The sequence below is a fragment of the Macaca mulatta genome, chromosome 1 (genome assembly GCF_049350105.2).
Source record: "Macaca mulatta isolate MMU2019108-1 chromosome 1, T2T-MMU8v2.0, whole genome shotgun sequence".
Lineage (NCBI taxonomy): Eukaryota > Metazoa > Chordata > Mammalia > Primates > Cercopithecidae > Macaca > Macaca mulatta.
The window spans coordinates 174,272,232-174,289,348 of NC_133406.1; the positions used below are offsets into that span (position 1 = coordinate 174,272,232).

Genomic DNA, 17,117 nt, shown 5'->3' on the forward strand with positions numbered 1-17,117 from the left:
CAACAAATGTCTTAAATGACCAAGAAAACTGCAGAGAGCTTTTTAAAATAAACCAAATATCAACTACCACCAACTGACAAAAACTTTCTTTGCTTTTCACTTCCATCTTTACAATTAAACAGAAAGAGATCTATGCCTCCTTGGCATGTATTAGCCTGAATCCTGCAAGGAAACTGGAGTCTAAAACATTCAACACTTGCAATCTGAGCAGACATAAATAAAATCCCAGATAACTAAAATGTTAGCTATGGTATTAATTGATAAGATAGGTAAGAGGATGGTCTATGAAAATGTTATGGAAGTTAGAATAGCTAAGACAGGGTTTCAAAAAAAGCCCCACAGTTTGGTGTCCTAGAGGCAGAATCACAGCACAAGGTCTGATCTGATGACATGTTTGAGCCAAGGGGAAGTTCTCTAGGCAATGAAATATAAAGATGGAGGGTAAATCCCTCTGTTTCTTTATTCTCAAGTGATGATAATATTCTGAAGCCATATTTTCCATAGATTTTTCTGACATTGAGGGTAGAGAGGAAGTTGGAAGTCCACTGTTTTCATCAAGAGGAGCTACTAAAAATTTTAGTCTCTCTTTAAAAAAAAAAATCTGTGCCTTTCCTTTTTACACACAAATGATTCTCCTAGCCCTTAAATGGATCTTCCCTCAGTAAAATCTCCACCATTTTACCCTTTTTTTTTTTTTTTTTCCGACAGGGTTTCACTCCCATCACCCAGGCTGGAGTGCAGAAGTGCAGTGGTGCGATCTTGGTGCACTACAACCTCTGCCTCCAGCCTCAGCCACCCCAGTAGCTGGAACTACAAGCACGCGCCACTGAGCCCAGTGAATTTTTTGTATTTTTAGTAGAGACAGGGTTTCTCTGTGTTGGCCAGGCTGGTCTTGAACTCCTGGCCTCAAGTGATTCACCCTCTTAGGCCTCCCAAAGTGCTGGGATTACAGGCATGAACCACTGGTCCGGACTCATTTTAGCTTTTTTTTTTTTTTTTCTTTGCGATGGAGTTTCGCTCTTGTTGCCCAGGCTGGAGTGCAGTGGATGTGATCTGGGCTCCCTGCCCTCCACCTCCCAGTCTCAAGTGATTCTCCTGCCTCAGCCTCTCAAGTAGCTGGGATTACAGCATGTGCCACCATGCCCAGCTAATTTTTTTTTTTTAATTAGAGACAGGATTTCATCATGTTGACCAGGCTGGTCTCAAACTCCTGACGTCAAGTGATTCGCCCACCTTGGCTTCCCAAAGTGCTGGGATTACAGGCATGAGCCACTGCGCCCGGCCTCATTTTAGTTTTTTAATTCACATTTTCTATATCTTATTCCAATAACTAAAACACTAAGCTTTCTTATTCACTTAAGAATTAGAAATTTTCTTTTCATTTCTTACATTATATACTAAGGAATTTTCTTTTACTTTGTTCTACTTCGTAACATAGATAATGATTAGAAATTATGGAGGAAAAAAGAGCTAACTTTAGACTGTCAAGGATCTTCTAGGAATAATTTCCCTTAATCAATATTTTCCCAAGATGCTCAATTCTCCGAGTAATTTTCACTTGATTTTCCCCACATTTAAATAATTACATTAATAGTTTATTATTTATCCAAATTTTATGGCAAAATATTTGCAGTATCAGCTTAACTCAGGGGTCTACACATACTAAGACTCATTTTAAGTTAGCTAAATACATAAAAATGTGTCTCTATATGCTGTGAATCAGACTTACTTGCTTTAAACTATTTACAAGGCATTAATTACATTTATATTATGTATTATTTCTCAATAGGTAGCTACCAACACCATTGTACCTAACTCCACTAGGATCTTGGTAATATGACTCAAGAATCAAGAAATTATATTTGGGTTGTGAGAGCTTTACATAATTTGGTTCACTGTGCGGAAACATTCTAGGGTGTAGGGAGAGGGTCAAACTGGAATCACCATCTCAAGTTCAACTTTCCATGCCAACGGCTCGGCAAAGTGGCAGAGAGAACCCAAGGCTTACCAATCCAAGCAATAAAACTTTCCAATTTATCATCTTCAGTTTCAGAGAGAGGAAAGAAAGAAATAGAAAGAAGTTAAGGGCAGTTACACTAACCACAGGGTATTTTTACTACCTAAACTTTGGCATTGGAATTAGTGAGAAAGCAAACAACAATCAAAAGCCTCAAAAGTTTAAGGCTTTTTAAAAATTCTGAAATTAAAACCAGGGGCATTTAAAGTAACTCACTTCAACTAGTTCTTGCTATGTTTTGATCAGTTAATTTTCAGGCATACTAAATTAGTTCTTTACTTGAAATTATTAAGACACTTATGTGTACCTTTTACACAAGATGTGTAAATGAAGAATGAGAAGTCTAAAAGTCAATGTAAACAAAAGACAGAATGTCCCATGTCTTTCTCAAACATATCCAGCCTTTTGCTGAAGATGAACAGTAAGCCAGATTTATGATCAGACCTATATTTTAATACCTTAATCCCACCAATTCACCTTAAGACTTTGGAGAAGTTGGCCGGGCGCGGTGGCTCAAGCCTGTAATCCCAGCACTTTGGGAGGCCGAGACGGGCGGATCACGAGGTCAGCAGATCGAGACCATCCTGGCTAACCCGGTGAAACCCCGTCTCTACTAAAAAATACAAAAAACTAGCCGGGCGAGGTGGCGGGCGCCTGTAGTCCCAGCTACTCGGGAGGCTGAGGCAGGAGAATGGCATAAACCCGGGAGGCCGAGCTTGCAGTGAACTGAGATCCGGCCACTGCACTCCAGCCTGGGCGACATAGCGAGACTCTGTCTCAAAAAAAAAAAAAAAAAGACTTTGGAGAAGCCATGCCATAATAAAATTACTTTTCATTTAGAATGTGCCTTATATTTTACAAAATTATTTGGAGTACATTAGGTACTTTAATCCTCACTTGTTATTAGTGGCAAAAGCTACCTCATTTTCTCATCTATAAAATGACTTCAAATAGAAATAGATAATAATACTTAAGGCTCTCTTCTAGGCTTAAAGTTCTAGGACTTTGTCTAATGTAATCACGTAAAACTATAACTAGAAAGAAAATGTTTAGATCTTTCTTGGTTTGATTTATCAAATTTCATTATCAATAGTGACCAAAGACATTAGATAGTTGACAAATTAATACTTCACTGTGCCCTGTCTGATTGGCTTTAGCATAGCCTATATAATTGAGTTGGAAATATATTTTTATTTAATGATAATTTTTTTTTTTTTTTACTATTTTCTTTCTAAAACAACTACTTAAAATCTATCTTTTTAGATATCAAATGCCAATACCTCTCGTCCCAAATCTAAAATTTAAAAATTGGCTTAGTCATTTTTACTTCCTGGTATCTGTATTCAAATTTCATTTTTATAATTGCTTAAAGTTAAAACATTATGCACTACGCTGTTAGCAAAAAGTGAGGAGATGGCGGCCATGTAAAGTGTTTAATAATTAATTTAAAAATTATAATTATTTTGAGTAGCTAAAAAAATTAGAAGATGAAAGTGACTGAGCCATGAAGATACATTTTATTTTAATACATTTGCTAAACTTCAATCTTTGGGGGCTCTAGATTTCAAAAGTGATATATTTTAAAATTGCAAGTAATTAGCAGAAGGAAAAAAGTGACTGATGAACAGAATGGCATGATTTATAGCTTTAAAATCTACTCCATAAGAAGAAAAAATTATCAGGCACTTCCCAAAACAGAAACAAAAGAAACAGGAATTTTACTGTCTTCTTCATTTCTAAATAACTTAACAGTCCTTTCTTTGTGGAAGCACTTGGCTACTTTAAAGTCAATCAAACAAAGGAAGTTACAGTGAAATATCCAAGAGACTAAACAGTTTGGCACCACTTGAGGGAAACATCACGTACAAGTGCGCAAGACAGAGAGGGGCTGGTAGGTCCCTGAAAAATGCTAGAGGGAAAGGATGCTCAGGAAAGCACATTGACAACTGGCACCGTGCCTTCAAGAGCGTGAAACCTATTGACTGCAGCACAAATTTGCCCTGGCATCTTCTTGTTTAGTAAGTCCTGGTTTCCAGATATCTGAGCTATCTCTACTTGTTGAGCACACTTTTACTCAGAAGAAAAATGTTTTGGAAGAAAAATGCAAATGCAAGCTCCACCCTTGGTTTTTCTTTCATAGATAACAATGGCATAGAACCTACGAGCCTTTTAGACTGGGACATATTTAAAAAAAAAAAAACAAAAAAAACCAAAAAAGTTTTAAAAAGATGAGAAAGAATTATTTTTTAAAAATAGAGACCAAACATTTATTCTGCTAATGTGTTGAATTCTATTTTTCAAGACTAGTGTTCTACATTTACATTTGACAATCTAAACATAGCTATTATTTTTTCCCTAATGTGGAGAAAGATGGTCACCTTAAAATGATTTATGTATCAGATTTTGAGACTATTATGCTCTCTCGTCAGCTAGCCAGAGGTAAAACGATGAAAGGCAATGTCCTCTTACTTCATTTCTGCTTGCTTTTTGGAGACTTGCTCACTTGGGGACTTTCAAGTGAGTTAGGCAGAATGATTGGGTCAAATGGATTGCCATTGAGTAAAGGAAATGGTTCTGTTAAAACCAATGAAAAACTATTTAAATAAAACAAAACAGATTACAAATCAAACTTATTACAAAGCACCAAATAACCTTCAAACTCTGTGATTTGCTAAGTTTTGAGAAGACTAGAACTTGGAATACTGAATTGCACTAATACTAATACTCACTAGTACTCCATTTTGTCATAGAAAGAGTAACTGAAACATTGACAAAGAATAAATAGCTTAACCTTCTCTTTCATCTTTATTTGAAGACAAAGCCCAAGAAAAACAGTGGACATGTTACCTCCAAAAATTTCTCTTACATATTACTGAAGCATTAATTCTATTTTATGGTCATGTTCCATGCCTTGGAAAGGTTGTGGCATAAAATGAAATTGCCCCAATTATTTGAATGATAATATAAATTAAAAAAGTAAGAATAGCTTATCTCTATTTCCCTTTTTATTTTGAGAAGCAGGGAAAAAGGGAATTTGGGGGTAGTCTATAGTCCTTTGAACGAACCTTTATTATCTTATCTTAGGCCATGTTGGAGAATTTTAAGAAACAGATCTTGAAGTTAGCAAATTGATCTGAAATAGGAAATGAATTAGTTTAATACCATTATTTGCCTTTTTATGAGCACTTTATAACCATTTTCTATAATTGTGATTGCTCTTTACCCTTATCTATGTTAGGAGACACTGCTTCCCAGGCAAGAAGACTGAGCCTAGGGCAATTAATGGCTATCCTAGAGGTTGTGAGTATGGTAGCTACAGAATATAAATTTGAACCAGGCCTCCCTAATGCTTGCCACAGTTGAAAGAACAAGATCACCCACCAACCAATCCAAAATCCCCTTGGAAGAATTACTAAATAACTCTAAACTTTTTTCTATCTTTATATGCCTCATTGGGATCATTGATAGTAAGTCAGATGAACTGGGTATGATTCCTGGCTCTATGATTTACCTTAGGCAAGTTATTTCAACTTTCTATGCCTCACTTTACTCGTCTGTGAAGCAGGAATAATAACAGTACCTATTTCAAAGGGTTACTGTGAATATTGATTATAGAATGAGGTAAAGAGCTTAGCACAATGACTGCATACATCTGTAAAGGTAGTTCTGTTGTTTACTAATATTATTCAATCAATAAACTGAAGAGCTGAGTCTTTTCCAACTATTTTGTTTTACAGAAGAGAAAATGGAAAGATTCTAAATAGTTTTATTGTCTATAATACTATACCTAAGGGAAGGCAGAGTTAGAACTCAAACTCATGGCTTATTTCCAAGCTCTCTTCACTTTATTTTGCTCCCTCCATAATTTAGTCTATATACATCTGAGCAGTAAAGAGAGAAAATTTGAACCAAAAAAAAATGTATGAGTGCCCACCTGGCTACCAGAATTCTATTCTGCCCTCTAATCCAGGCTCACCTCTAACACACGTGGGGCTACAAACCGTAAGTCTAAATATACAAAGATATACATTGAGCTATCTCCTTTACTTGTACTTTGACAGATATTCCTCCATAATAGCCTGGAAGGTCAGGTTGATTTTCAAATTCTTGAACTCCTTGGATATGGGTTGGCCCTCTTCTTTCCCCATGCCCTTCCATCTCCAGGGACCTGTGAGCAGCTGGTGTGAGCCCTGGACCACCACCTGGTTGCCTAAGTTCCTTCTACACAAGTGTCTTCACACCTGTCATTGCTGCCTCTTGGTTAAACTCCTTAGGTCTAAGGGTGTGTATGCCTGCAGCACATTCCAGGAAGAGGCTTGTATGGCTGGGAAGTGGGTTCAAAGCCATCTGGACAGAGAATGTGGGGGTCCAGCAGATGCAAAATGTAGTTTAGAGAGGGGAGCAAAGCTGCTCCCTTGGCCCGGCCAACTCCTCACTTCCTGGGATGGAGGGCAGCAGAAGGAAGGCCAGGCTAAGGCCCTCTGATTACAGCACAGAGCCCAGGAAAAGGATCCATCTTATGCTAGGGTGGCACTGCTGCAATCATATCATTACATTTTAGGCAAAAGTGGCATGAATATTCCTTTCAAGGACTGAACACCTGTCTACCTTCTCTCTTATGGAGCTCTAACATGAATCCACTGGCCAGTAAGATCTATTTCCTATCAGTTCTGCGGGAGCTGGCATTTTCCATAGTTATTGATTATTCAGTTAAATACAAAATGGTTTACCCCTCATTAGGGCAATCAGCCTGTCATGATCACCATCCAGTGTCATGCAGCCTAATTCCCAGCTGGCTTGGGGCCTGGTAGAATTGTGTGACTTTATCCCGCACACCCAAAAGCACTGGCAATTAGTTGCCTTCGTGCTCCCTGTTTAGTACTCTAGTATGGCTGCACCTGAAGAACTGGAAAAATAAGCCTGCATAGCCAGGAGGACTCACTTCCCCATGATGGTTATCTGTAGCCGACTTCACAATGCCTTAAGAGAAAAAGGACCATCTATCTCCCATTTCTATCTTAGCAAACATTTACTCAAGTGCTAGGTCCTAACACTTCATTCTAAACAAAAAAAAGTACTAATACACAGGGCCACTCTTTTCAACAACAGAATATCCATTTTCACCCAGCAGCACCCAACCTTTGTACTACATATAAAACAGTCCCAGAGCAAAACCAATGGAGAACGAAAAGGACAGTGGAGGGCGTTTGTGGGGGAAGTGAAGACAGTGACTAGTTGCTTGAACATAGCTCCTTTCTGAATACCACAGCATGTTCATCCTTTGAAAAACATTTAGCATTCTGGGTAAGAATGACCCTTTTGACGTTTTTCACCTGAAAATTCTAGGTGAGAAACTAGGTTTCTCAGTACAATGAGGGAAGGAACACCTCCCCATTCCCCGTCAGTCACAATTAGCCTCCCTGGGATTGTTCTGGGTTGCTCCTTCCTCAGCCACTGTTGTTGCAACCCTGTACTTTTCTGACTGCGTCTGTCAGGAAGGAGACAGGAAATTCTAGTCACCCTCACAGCAGCTGCGCCATTCCTCCTATCCTCCTCTAATGACGTCGGTTGGCTTTGGTGACACGAGGTCAGGAACTGAGCCACAGTGAAGGTCAGGAAGATAGGTCACTGTTTATGCCGTTGCTGGGCTGGGGACCCTGCTGAGGCTATTTGCTTTCTTCCTTTCTATACTGTTTCTCTTTCCGTTCCTCTTTTTATAATGGAGAGCCAAAGCATCCTGTTTTCAAAACATCTGACTGTTTTGCCACTGAGGAACTCATGCTCTGATGCATTTTGCTGAAGTGTAAGACAATTCTTCTAATTCAGGAGGTGATGAAAATTGAAACACAAAATTAATGAACAATTCTAAGAAGGCAATCTATCGTTAAGCAAAACAGCTAGCTCTAACATGTCTAATCGAATTTGGGCAGCTGGCAGGAGGTTCACTAGCCATCCTTTTCATGTTAAATAACAATACCATTGCCTTGTAAAACTTCTGCTGAACTTATTCCATCTTCTAGTAATTCTTGGAGGAAAATAATTTACAAGACTAAAGTACCTGGCAGCATCGTTCTCTAAAATTCTGGAATTCCATTTGGACCATGGCCAGCATTAAGGGATCAGAGAAATTTGGGCCAAAGAGAGGACGATGTTTCTCATCTAACTCTCTGGGCTATGAAATACATTTGAGAAAGTCTTTTAGGAGATTTGAGTCACTCAGTTTTCTTCAGAATTTAAAGGATTAAGGAAAACAAACAAACTGAAAAAGCACAACCCTACCTAGATGAAGTAAAGATGAAAGATGCTTGCTCTTTCTCCACCAAACACAGTTAACTCTCTACCAGTGGCATGTAGACTGCACTTATGTAATTCCCAAATACCCCTCAGCATTACACGATTTCACCTATCACCATTCTTAAGATCAGATATTGCAAACAAAACTTAATGGGCACTTAGCTGAAACAGAACTAGGAACACAGAGTTTTTGCAAAAATGTAGTGGATACTGCTGATAGGTACACGCCCTCTATAACATGTCTTCACATCACTTCCAGATCTTAAACTCAGAGACTTTTACCCTGGCTCCTTAGTTGATAAGGGTAAGCAAAATATGGCCAAATAAGACTACATAGTAATGGGAGTGATGATCAGGATAAAGTTTTAAAATGTCAACTTCAACTTGGATGGAAATCTCAGATAGTTTCAACAACATTGAAAAGTGAATATGCAATATAATTTTTTTTTTTTTTTTTGCCACGGATAATTCAGTTCCCAAAGAATGGGTGCAGATCAATTTCTTTCTGGTGGTCACAAAAATGTTTGCATTGCATTATCTCGAACTCCTGGGCTCAAGCAATCCCAAAGTGCTGCCTCAATCTCCCAAAGTGCTGTGGTTACAGGTGTGAGCCACCACACCCTGGCCTCATTGCCTTATATCATACGTGTCATGGTGCATGTTATGCTTAAGTTTAACCTGAGACAATTATCTGAATAATCAATAATCTTTTAAAAGGTAGTAAAAAGAGATATTTTTAAAATTTATTCTTAGCTGTCAGTTGGGCATCATTCATGCACTAAATAATTGCTTTGCCTGACAATCTTTCCACTGTAGATCTAGAAAATGACTGAGGCTGCATGCTTTTTACTTAAGCTAACTGTGTCAGCATTGAAGGTTAGCCCTTTTGTTAGGGTTAGCTCTATTCAACTTTCATTGCTTCCTGCACACAACACCATAAAGGAGGAGCGGAAGCCTGAGGGATTGGAATCCTCACCCGTATCTACAGAGTGCCTGGTCTCAGAGCCTTACTAACTACTATGCTGAATAAGATTGTTTTTAATAAATTTGCAAGACAGTCAATGTCTATTTCCAGCACTCTAGGCATGAATAGGATTAGAATACTACAGCATATTGACACTCAAAATGAAAATTAATGGCAACTTGTAGTCTCTCAGGGGGTGCTCTTTTTCTCTTCTTGGAGTTAATTGTCTGCTTTATCTTGGTGACTCTAGTTAGCATATTTTAGTGACTACTGAAGTTTGCCATATTCTCTATGGTGAAAGCTATTGAAAAACTACCCCATAAATGTTGGATCTACATCTTGCATAGCCGTCAATTATCACAAAATACAGGGAACAGAGTGTCTGCTAACGCTCCAAAGTAGGCTCAAGCCTTGTGGAAGTCCTTCTACATGGAGTCCCAGTGTGATTTGGAGAAGTCACACAGCAAAGCCCTCCTCACAGGGAAGCAGTTGGTTGAGCTTTACCCCAGCCTGGAAAATCCCTGAGTTTAACCTTCAATTGAGACCTTCAGAGAAAAGTCAATAAATAGTTAATCCTCAAATGTGTTCTTTTCTTTTTTTTCCCTTCCAACTTAAACTCTAAACTAAAATTTTAGAAAGGGACTTATTTTCACCCTTTCATTAACCAATAAGCAAAGAGTTCCAAGTAGGAAGAGTTCCCCCTCCCCTCCTTGAGGATCTCCTGAGGACACACTGCTTCCTCTGCGCAGATCCTCTGAGCGGCAGCCAGCAAGCCTTGATCCAAAGGTGGTACTTTTACCCCAGGAAAACTGGAGAAGGGACACACACTCACTGGTGCACCTCAGGGCTGGAAAGGGCATGCTGGCAGGTGTGGAACAAAATCTCTTCTCAGCCCCAGAAACATAGACAACAAGACGATACCTCAGGCTAGAAAGATTGGGACTCCGAAATGTGCACTTATAAAGGTATGGTGTAAGACTTTTTAACAAAGTGTATGTGTGTGTGTGTGCCTGTGTACACACACATATATAACTTTGTATAACTTTATAACAATATGTATTTAATATAATATTCTCCAAGGTAAAAATACAAACAAAAAGCAACAACTATCACTATATAAATTAGCACTCTAAGTCCAGGTGTTAATTAAACAAATGATACAATGATAGATAATTAAGGCTCTTCAACATTAAGCTTTGTCTAGGGATTGTAAATAAAACCATTTTGAGGGCAGTATGCATGAAGCAATTTCAAATGATTTCACTATGAAAATCAGCAAACTTAAACAAAAGAAAACTTCTGGTTTTGGAGACAAAGCACATTGTTTCTTTTTTATCTTAGATCATGAAAGCATCACAAAAGAAATCTTAGAAAATCCCAGGATGTCCTTCTTCTTAGAGGGAATTTATACAACTTGAATGCAGAACATTCTTTCCAATTGATATATGAAGGTTAAACTACTTTCTTGTCTAAAAATAAATATGTGACACCTGATTGCAATGCAGCAAGATTCACTCAGATTTTAGTTTCCTGATAATTGTAAAAAAAATTTAAAGCACTTTCCATTTTATATTGATTTGGAAGCTTTACAGACAGACACCTCTCACCTTAAACCTATTCCAAATTGCATCGGTAAGAGAGAAATTTGGCTTCTGGAAATTGAAGTGTACTGAGGATTTTAAACTTTTGCTGTAGCATCAAGACACAAGTAGAGTGTGACACTTTGGAACAGAATCTTCTAGACAAAGCAAGAAACACATTCTTAGGGTTGGTAGCATTCCCTGGTACACTCTGCAGCAGACAGAGGTGAGGGGAGCTGGAGCTCCCTGCATGATCACACTTTAATGAATAAAAAGGTCATCTCTTACCTTGTTAGAAGCCATCTCACTGACAGAGCGGTAGGTCTGTATGGTCTCTAGCTGGTCTAAACACCAGTCTAATTCCTCCAGCGTTTCCATTGCTAATTTTTGATAAGATTCTTCTGCAAACAAACACACAGGCATGTAGTTAGGCTGAAGCGGCTGCAGGCTGTCCATAGCACAGTCACCGCTGCCACCGCTGATTCCGGCGCTACTGAAGGTGCCCCCGTGCTCCTTCATTATTTGCACGCTGGCTCCTTCCTTCCAGCTCTCTCCACCAGGAGAACAAATCACAGTGGTGCTCTGCCTGGGATGGCTGGTGCCAAGTTTCTCCCCCACCCCCCGCCTGGATGAGGTGTCGGTGATCTACCAAGAAACTTCCTCTGAGGAAGAAGGCGGAGGGAACGGGAACGGTCTCTTATAAGCTCATCTGCATAAATGTGTCCTAAAACTAAAGGCAGAAGCAGCAAAGAGTTTTCTCAGGCTCTCTTTGCCTTAGTCATCCCAGGGTTCTTTAGGGTATGTGATGTCATTTCTGAGTGTTTTGCCATCTCAAGGAGAAATGAGGAAAGCTTTTTCTCATTTTGCTTTTCTTCTAAATGAAACAGTCAAAATTTGGGCGAAAACTGGTTGACGATTACGTTCAAATTCTAGGCAGTCATTCATGCTGGGGAATGTGTTCATGTTGGAAGAACTTCTAATTCAGCGAACACTGACTCGCACAAGTAAGAGGCATGGGCTATTCCTTTCTCTCCCTGAAATCTTCCCTTTAATTAGAGGGAAAATGAGGTCTCCCTGATAAGACTCCAGTCTAAAAGAAGCTGTCTGGAGTCTTACGTGAACACGTTTATTGGCCTGGGAGTCCTGCAGCTCTTGTTATACTAAACAAAGCTAAAACTTCCCTTCTGCAAGTGCCAGGATCACAGGGAAATTCTGAACCGGACTTTCAGGTGGAGCCAGATGTGAACACTGCAGATTTTTATTTTGATTAAAGCTGGGGATTCTGATTTGCTGCCCTAAGACTCTAGACTTTCTGGAAATATTGTTGGAGGTCCATACAAAAAATATTGTTGTGAAGACCACATTTTTTTTTTTTTTTGCTAATTAAAACTTTTTACATATCCTTAACATGTCATTTTACATCTAAAAGTTTGTGAGTCTAAAAAATACTTCAGGTTATTGGCTTAAGAAATCAGTCTTAATAAACACTGAATTAACTTTATAGATGCTAGATGAATTAATGAAGCTACAGAGAGTTGTAAAAAGCTGTCGGACTCTCCTGCATACAGGACTGTTTTTGAGAGAAACAGCATGAACTCTATCTACCAAGCTTTCTGAAATACAAACACACAATAGGCACTAATAAAATGTAAAATCTCATATAGAGTTCTAATATAACATTCCTGCCATAATTAAAAGACATATATTTATACAGAAATTCTAGCAAGACCACATAGTTTTTAAAAATTATCGTATGAATAATCTTATGTCTGTGGTGCGCAAATACTTGAAGCAGAAAAGAGAATCAACAGAACTGTGATTCCAAGTAACTGGAATCACTTGGCCACAGACGCATATTTCAAAGAATAGTTGCTTTGTTTATCCCAGAAATATTCATACACTTCAGGATAAACAGGGGTTAAATTCAATATCCTGTATGTCATACTTAAAAAGCCACAAAACCACGGGAGGTAACTTCCTCCATTTTTTTTCACACTCTTCAAAAATGTGCAGACAAGAATTGAGGTGTTTTTAATAAAACTCATTTCAAGTCAGACTTACACATACCTTCCTTCCTTTCTTCCTCTTCAATTTTGCAATGCTGCCTCAACACGAAGATTCTCTGACTTACTCTCTAGTGTGTCCAAAACACCCCCTTGCCTCCTCTGTTTGTTTCCAGAAGAGCACTTCTTCCAAGGAAGCTTTTTCTGAAGAGACAGAACCCTCCCTGCCTCTAATAAGGGAAAAAGTCCGATGACTTCCCAGCTGCTGGGGATTTACTACCTTCGTGTCTTCCACATCACAACCTGTGGTTCTCTGTAACTAATATCAGACATTCACCAGGACGGTGGGGAGAAAGCAGCTTGCTCCTAGCCTTTTGAATCTGCTGATATGCAAAATGACTGCAAGATGATACATCACATTTCTCCTTCATGAAGAGGAAAAAAGGGATCTGATTTCTACTCAAGCTTGACCAAGGAAATACATAGAGTAATTATACCCGCAGAAGTACTAAAAAAGAAGGACTCTTCAAAGATATACCAGTGAGCTCATTCATTGTCTACTGTATGGAACAAGCATGCATGTACTTCTAGAGTTGGTACAGCGTGAGATGTGGGTGAACAGATAATGGATATGAAGAGTCCTTGCTCCATTGTCTCTCTTCTTCAGATCACCCATCAAAATGTTGAAGCAAAAATTAATACATTTTGAAGCAATGTTAGTTATGCTAGAGTGTCACTTTTCAAACTCTTAATCCACAGTCAAGACTTTGTGTCCACTTTATAGTCTTCCTATCATGGTAACTAAGCCAGGGGCACAGAGGTCAGAGTGTACTAAATAGGGGGATATTAAACACCTGCTACCTATGAATGCAATTAAAGAAAATGACCAGAGCAGCTCAGGACTGGCCTCCCTGCTATAACTTTGTAGCTTTAGCACCTAGGAGATACTCAGCAAATAATTGGAGGAATGGAAACCAAATTGCCTAAGCAGCCTACAAATACCTGGGCACCTGAAGGCTGAATGGTCCGTCTGTAGCACTGTGAAAAAAAAGCACCAGATTTGGAGTAAGAATCATGAATATTGACTTTCTCTTCTATCACTTACTGTGTGGTCCTAGACCTCAATTTCGTACATCTGTAGAAGAAGGATAAAAATATTTATCTCATAAAGTTATAAAGGGATGAAATAAGATAAAGTATGTGAAGTGCCTAGGATGATAGCCAGTTCTTAGTAGGTGATAGATGCATAGGAGAATTATTAAGGGCAATCGGAGAAATCCTAAGGCCTGGCATTGAGGAGTAGGAAAGAGTGTGAGGAAGAAAAGAAAGGGAGATGACTGAATTGCATATTCAATAAGGGATTTTACAGTAAGAATCAGCTGCATAATTTGAAAGGCCCAGTACAAAGTGAAAGTGCAGGGCCCCTTGTTCAAAAAGCAGTAAAATTACTATAAAAGATACTAAAATATAAAGTTTTTTCCTTTCTTCTGCATTCTCTTTCAACTTGTCATGGTGTTTTTTTCTTCATATACTTATTTTAAAATACTTTCAGACTGACAGAAAAAATTGCAAAGATAACACAGGGACTTCCCACATATCCCACATTCTAATTTCCTCATTGTTAATGTCTTATATTATTATGGTACACTTATCACAATGAAAGGTTTGGTGTGTTTAAATATTGCATTATTTCAGGCACTGGGATACCCTGAGGTGAGTGCAGACCCTCACAGCAACATGAAGGCCCTGCCACTTACGACTGAGGGCACACACATAGCTCACCAGCAGCTCACTCCTCCTTCCTGATAGCTTCCAGACTGATGAGCTGTGCCCCTACCAGGCACAAGAGCTGGGGAAGTCAAGTTAGGTATTTCTCCCTTCTCATGGTCTCTAAGACCCTACCCACAGCAGACAACCCCTTGGGTCTTAGCATACTGCTAAGGGTACTGCAGCCTCTTAGCAGGGACATGCTGGGTACCTGAAACAGGGGTGGACAAGAGGCTCACTCCCATCAAGACCTGGCCTCTGTCTACCACAGCTATGCCAGCCCAGGTCAGAGATAGCTGCTTCCATGTCCCACCTGAGGCTACAAAGCACACATGGCTCACTCAGACCCTCCCTGTGCCTGTACCCTGACTGGGGATGGAGGACAGCAGTGGTCACAGGTGCAGGTGGGAAAAAGGAAGCTAGACGATTCCTAGGGCACCAGGGAGCAGAGGAGAGGATGGTTAGGATGATCTTGTCCAGGGAGACAGGCAGGTGACAGGAAGTGAGAAAGTGCATGAGCCAAGGCTCCAAGCCACTGGCACATACTCTACTGTTCCATCAGACATCACTTATAAAACACAAGTTCAAATATAATATTATTACAAGTTTTAAGATGGCAAATATGGAACCCTTCTGAGCATAGGGCCCTGTGCAACCCAACAGGTTACATGCCCATGAAACTGGCTCTGTTCCTGTCTCACATAAGATGTCCCTGAGAAGAAACAATGTTTAACACCACAGAAACAAATCTCAGACGCCGTAAGAGTAGGTCATGGGACCATGGATGGTCACGCGGTTGGACTTCATTTTCAAAAACTTCCAGAGGGAAGAAGTAGGGAGAAACGACCTCCCTTCTCTTCCTCTCTTTTTTCCCTCTTTTATTCCAACAAGAGTGGCAAAGAAAGATTTTCTTCCTTCTATAAGTCTCTGGGTATTGCATTTGACTCTGAGAAACAGGAAGATAAATTGAATAAATAATTATACTATTAATCTGCTAATGATATGTGGCATTCAAATAGCTCTTTCCTCAAAGGAGCTCCCAGCACACTATTTGTTAATCCTTGCAACATCTTCGTGTGATAGATACGGAAGTAGGATGATTATCTTATTTACCTGAAGGCATCAACTAAGAAATCAGAGGTTAAATTATTAGAGCAAATAGTTCCCTCCAGATTCCTAATAAGACTATATCTTGGTCCATGAAATAGAGGATTCAGTTTAGCACTGAAAGATGCACGTATTCCTGAAAATTCTGCATTTAAAGTTGCATCTTACCCTCGGATCTCTTCCATTTACGATTGCATAACTGCTTTCCTAAATGTTGTTATTTCTCAAGTCTCCACTTCCCTTTTCTGATCTACCTAATGCAGGCCTTAGCACAGGGAAACTGTGCAATATTTACTCAGAAGACCTGGTATGGTTCTTGTCCTGCATCTTGCTTCAGAGAGTAACCTCTGGTAAATTACTTATATTCTCGAAGACTAAATTTATTTATCTCTAAAACGAGGATAAGAAAAATATCCTATTCTCATGGGAAAGGTAGAATCAGGGAACAGACACAAAAACGGACTGTAAACCTTTTAGTATTATATACATTTTGCAAATATCTCATTTATTATTACAGATGGGATACAGGCACATTTAGAAAAACAGAAAATTGCAGAGAAGCCAACAATTCAAATGATAAAAATCTCACATTTTTAGCAGTCAGAGATCACCACTGTTGACTTCTTGGTGCATGTCATGTATGTGTTTATGTGTGTATGTAAACATACATACGTATATAACAGAAATAGGATCGCATTGTACAAACTACTGAGCAATATTCTTATTTTCAGTCAATGACCTTTTCATGTTTTTCTGTTTCAGTAATTTTGCAGTTCATCTAATACTTAGGTTCACAGACCAATTTCCCCAGCTTTTTAAATGCAAATCTAGTAGAAATAGGTGTGTGAGTTAGCAGAGTCCTGTTGGGAAGAGGGAGAGATCCAGAGAAGAGTGACAGGAAAGGGTAATTAGAAACCTCTGCCTGGCCACAAATAGCTAGTTACTCATAGTTAGAAAACATGGGGACACATTTTAGCAGTTATGAAATCAGCGGCCCCACTGCTAAAAGACCTCAGGTGCCCTAAAAGCTGGCCCTGCAATCCGTGCAGGGAAACGTAATCTTATGACTACACTGATCTCTTGGAAAAGTAGGTACAGGGGCCCTTTATGTATCTGGCATCATTTAACTTTGGAACCTTAAGCCTCATGGCTTGTAATACAGATGAGAAAACTGAGACTGAGAGAAAACAGTGCTCTGCCCCCAATTACACATGATTAGCAATTGAAAGCATCATAATACACCCCAAATATAAATTTCCTACAAATTACATCTATATGATATTCCAACATATCTCTATATATCAGAAACTTATCTGTCAAGTCACCCATACTTTTTATCCACAGAAAGCACATAGAAAAGAACTGTACATAACCTTTATGGGCCT

The 17,117-nt window shown here is 39.1% G+C and overlaps 1 protein-coding gene across 3 annotated transcripts in view; it reads right to left on the bottom strand.

Moving 5' to 3' along the window:
* Nucleotides 1–17,117, bottom strand: part of PDE4B (phosphodiesterase 4B) — a 584,599-nt gene that overhangs the window by 30,830 nt on the left and 536,652 nt on the right. For 2 of the 3 annotated variants that reach the window (NM_001265964.1, XM_015141386.3), the window contains 1 exon segment: nucleotides 11,144–11,256. In NM_001265964.1, the coding sequence (NP_001252893.1) occupies nucleotides 11,144–11,256 (113 nt within the window). 3 annotated transcript variants of the gene reach the window in all.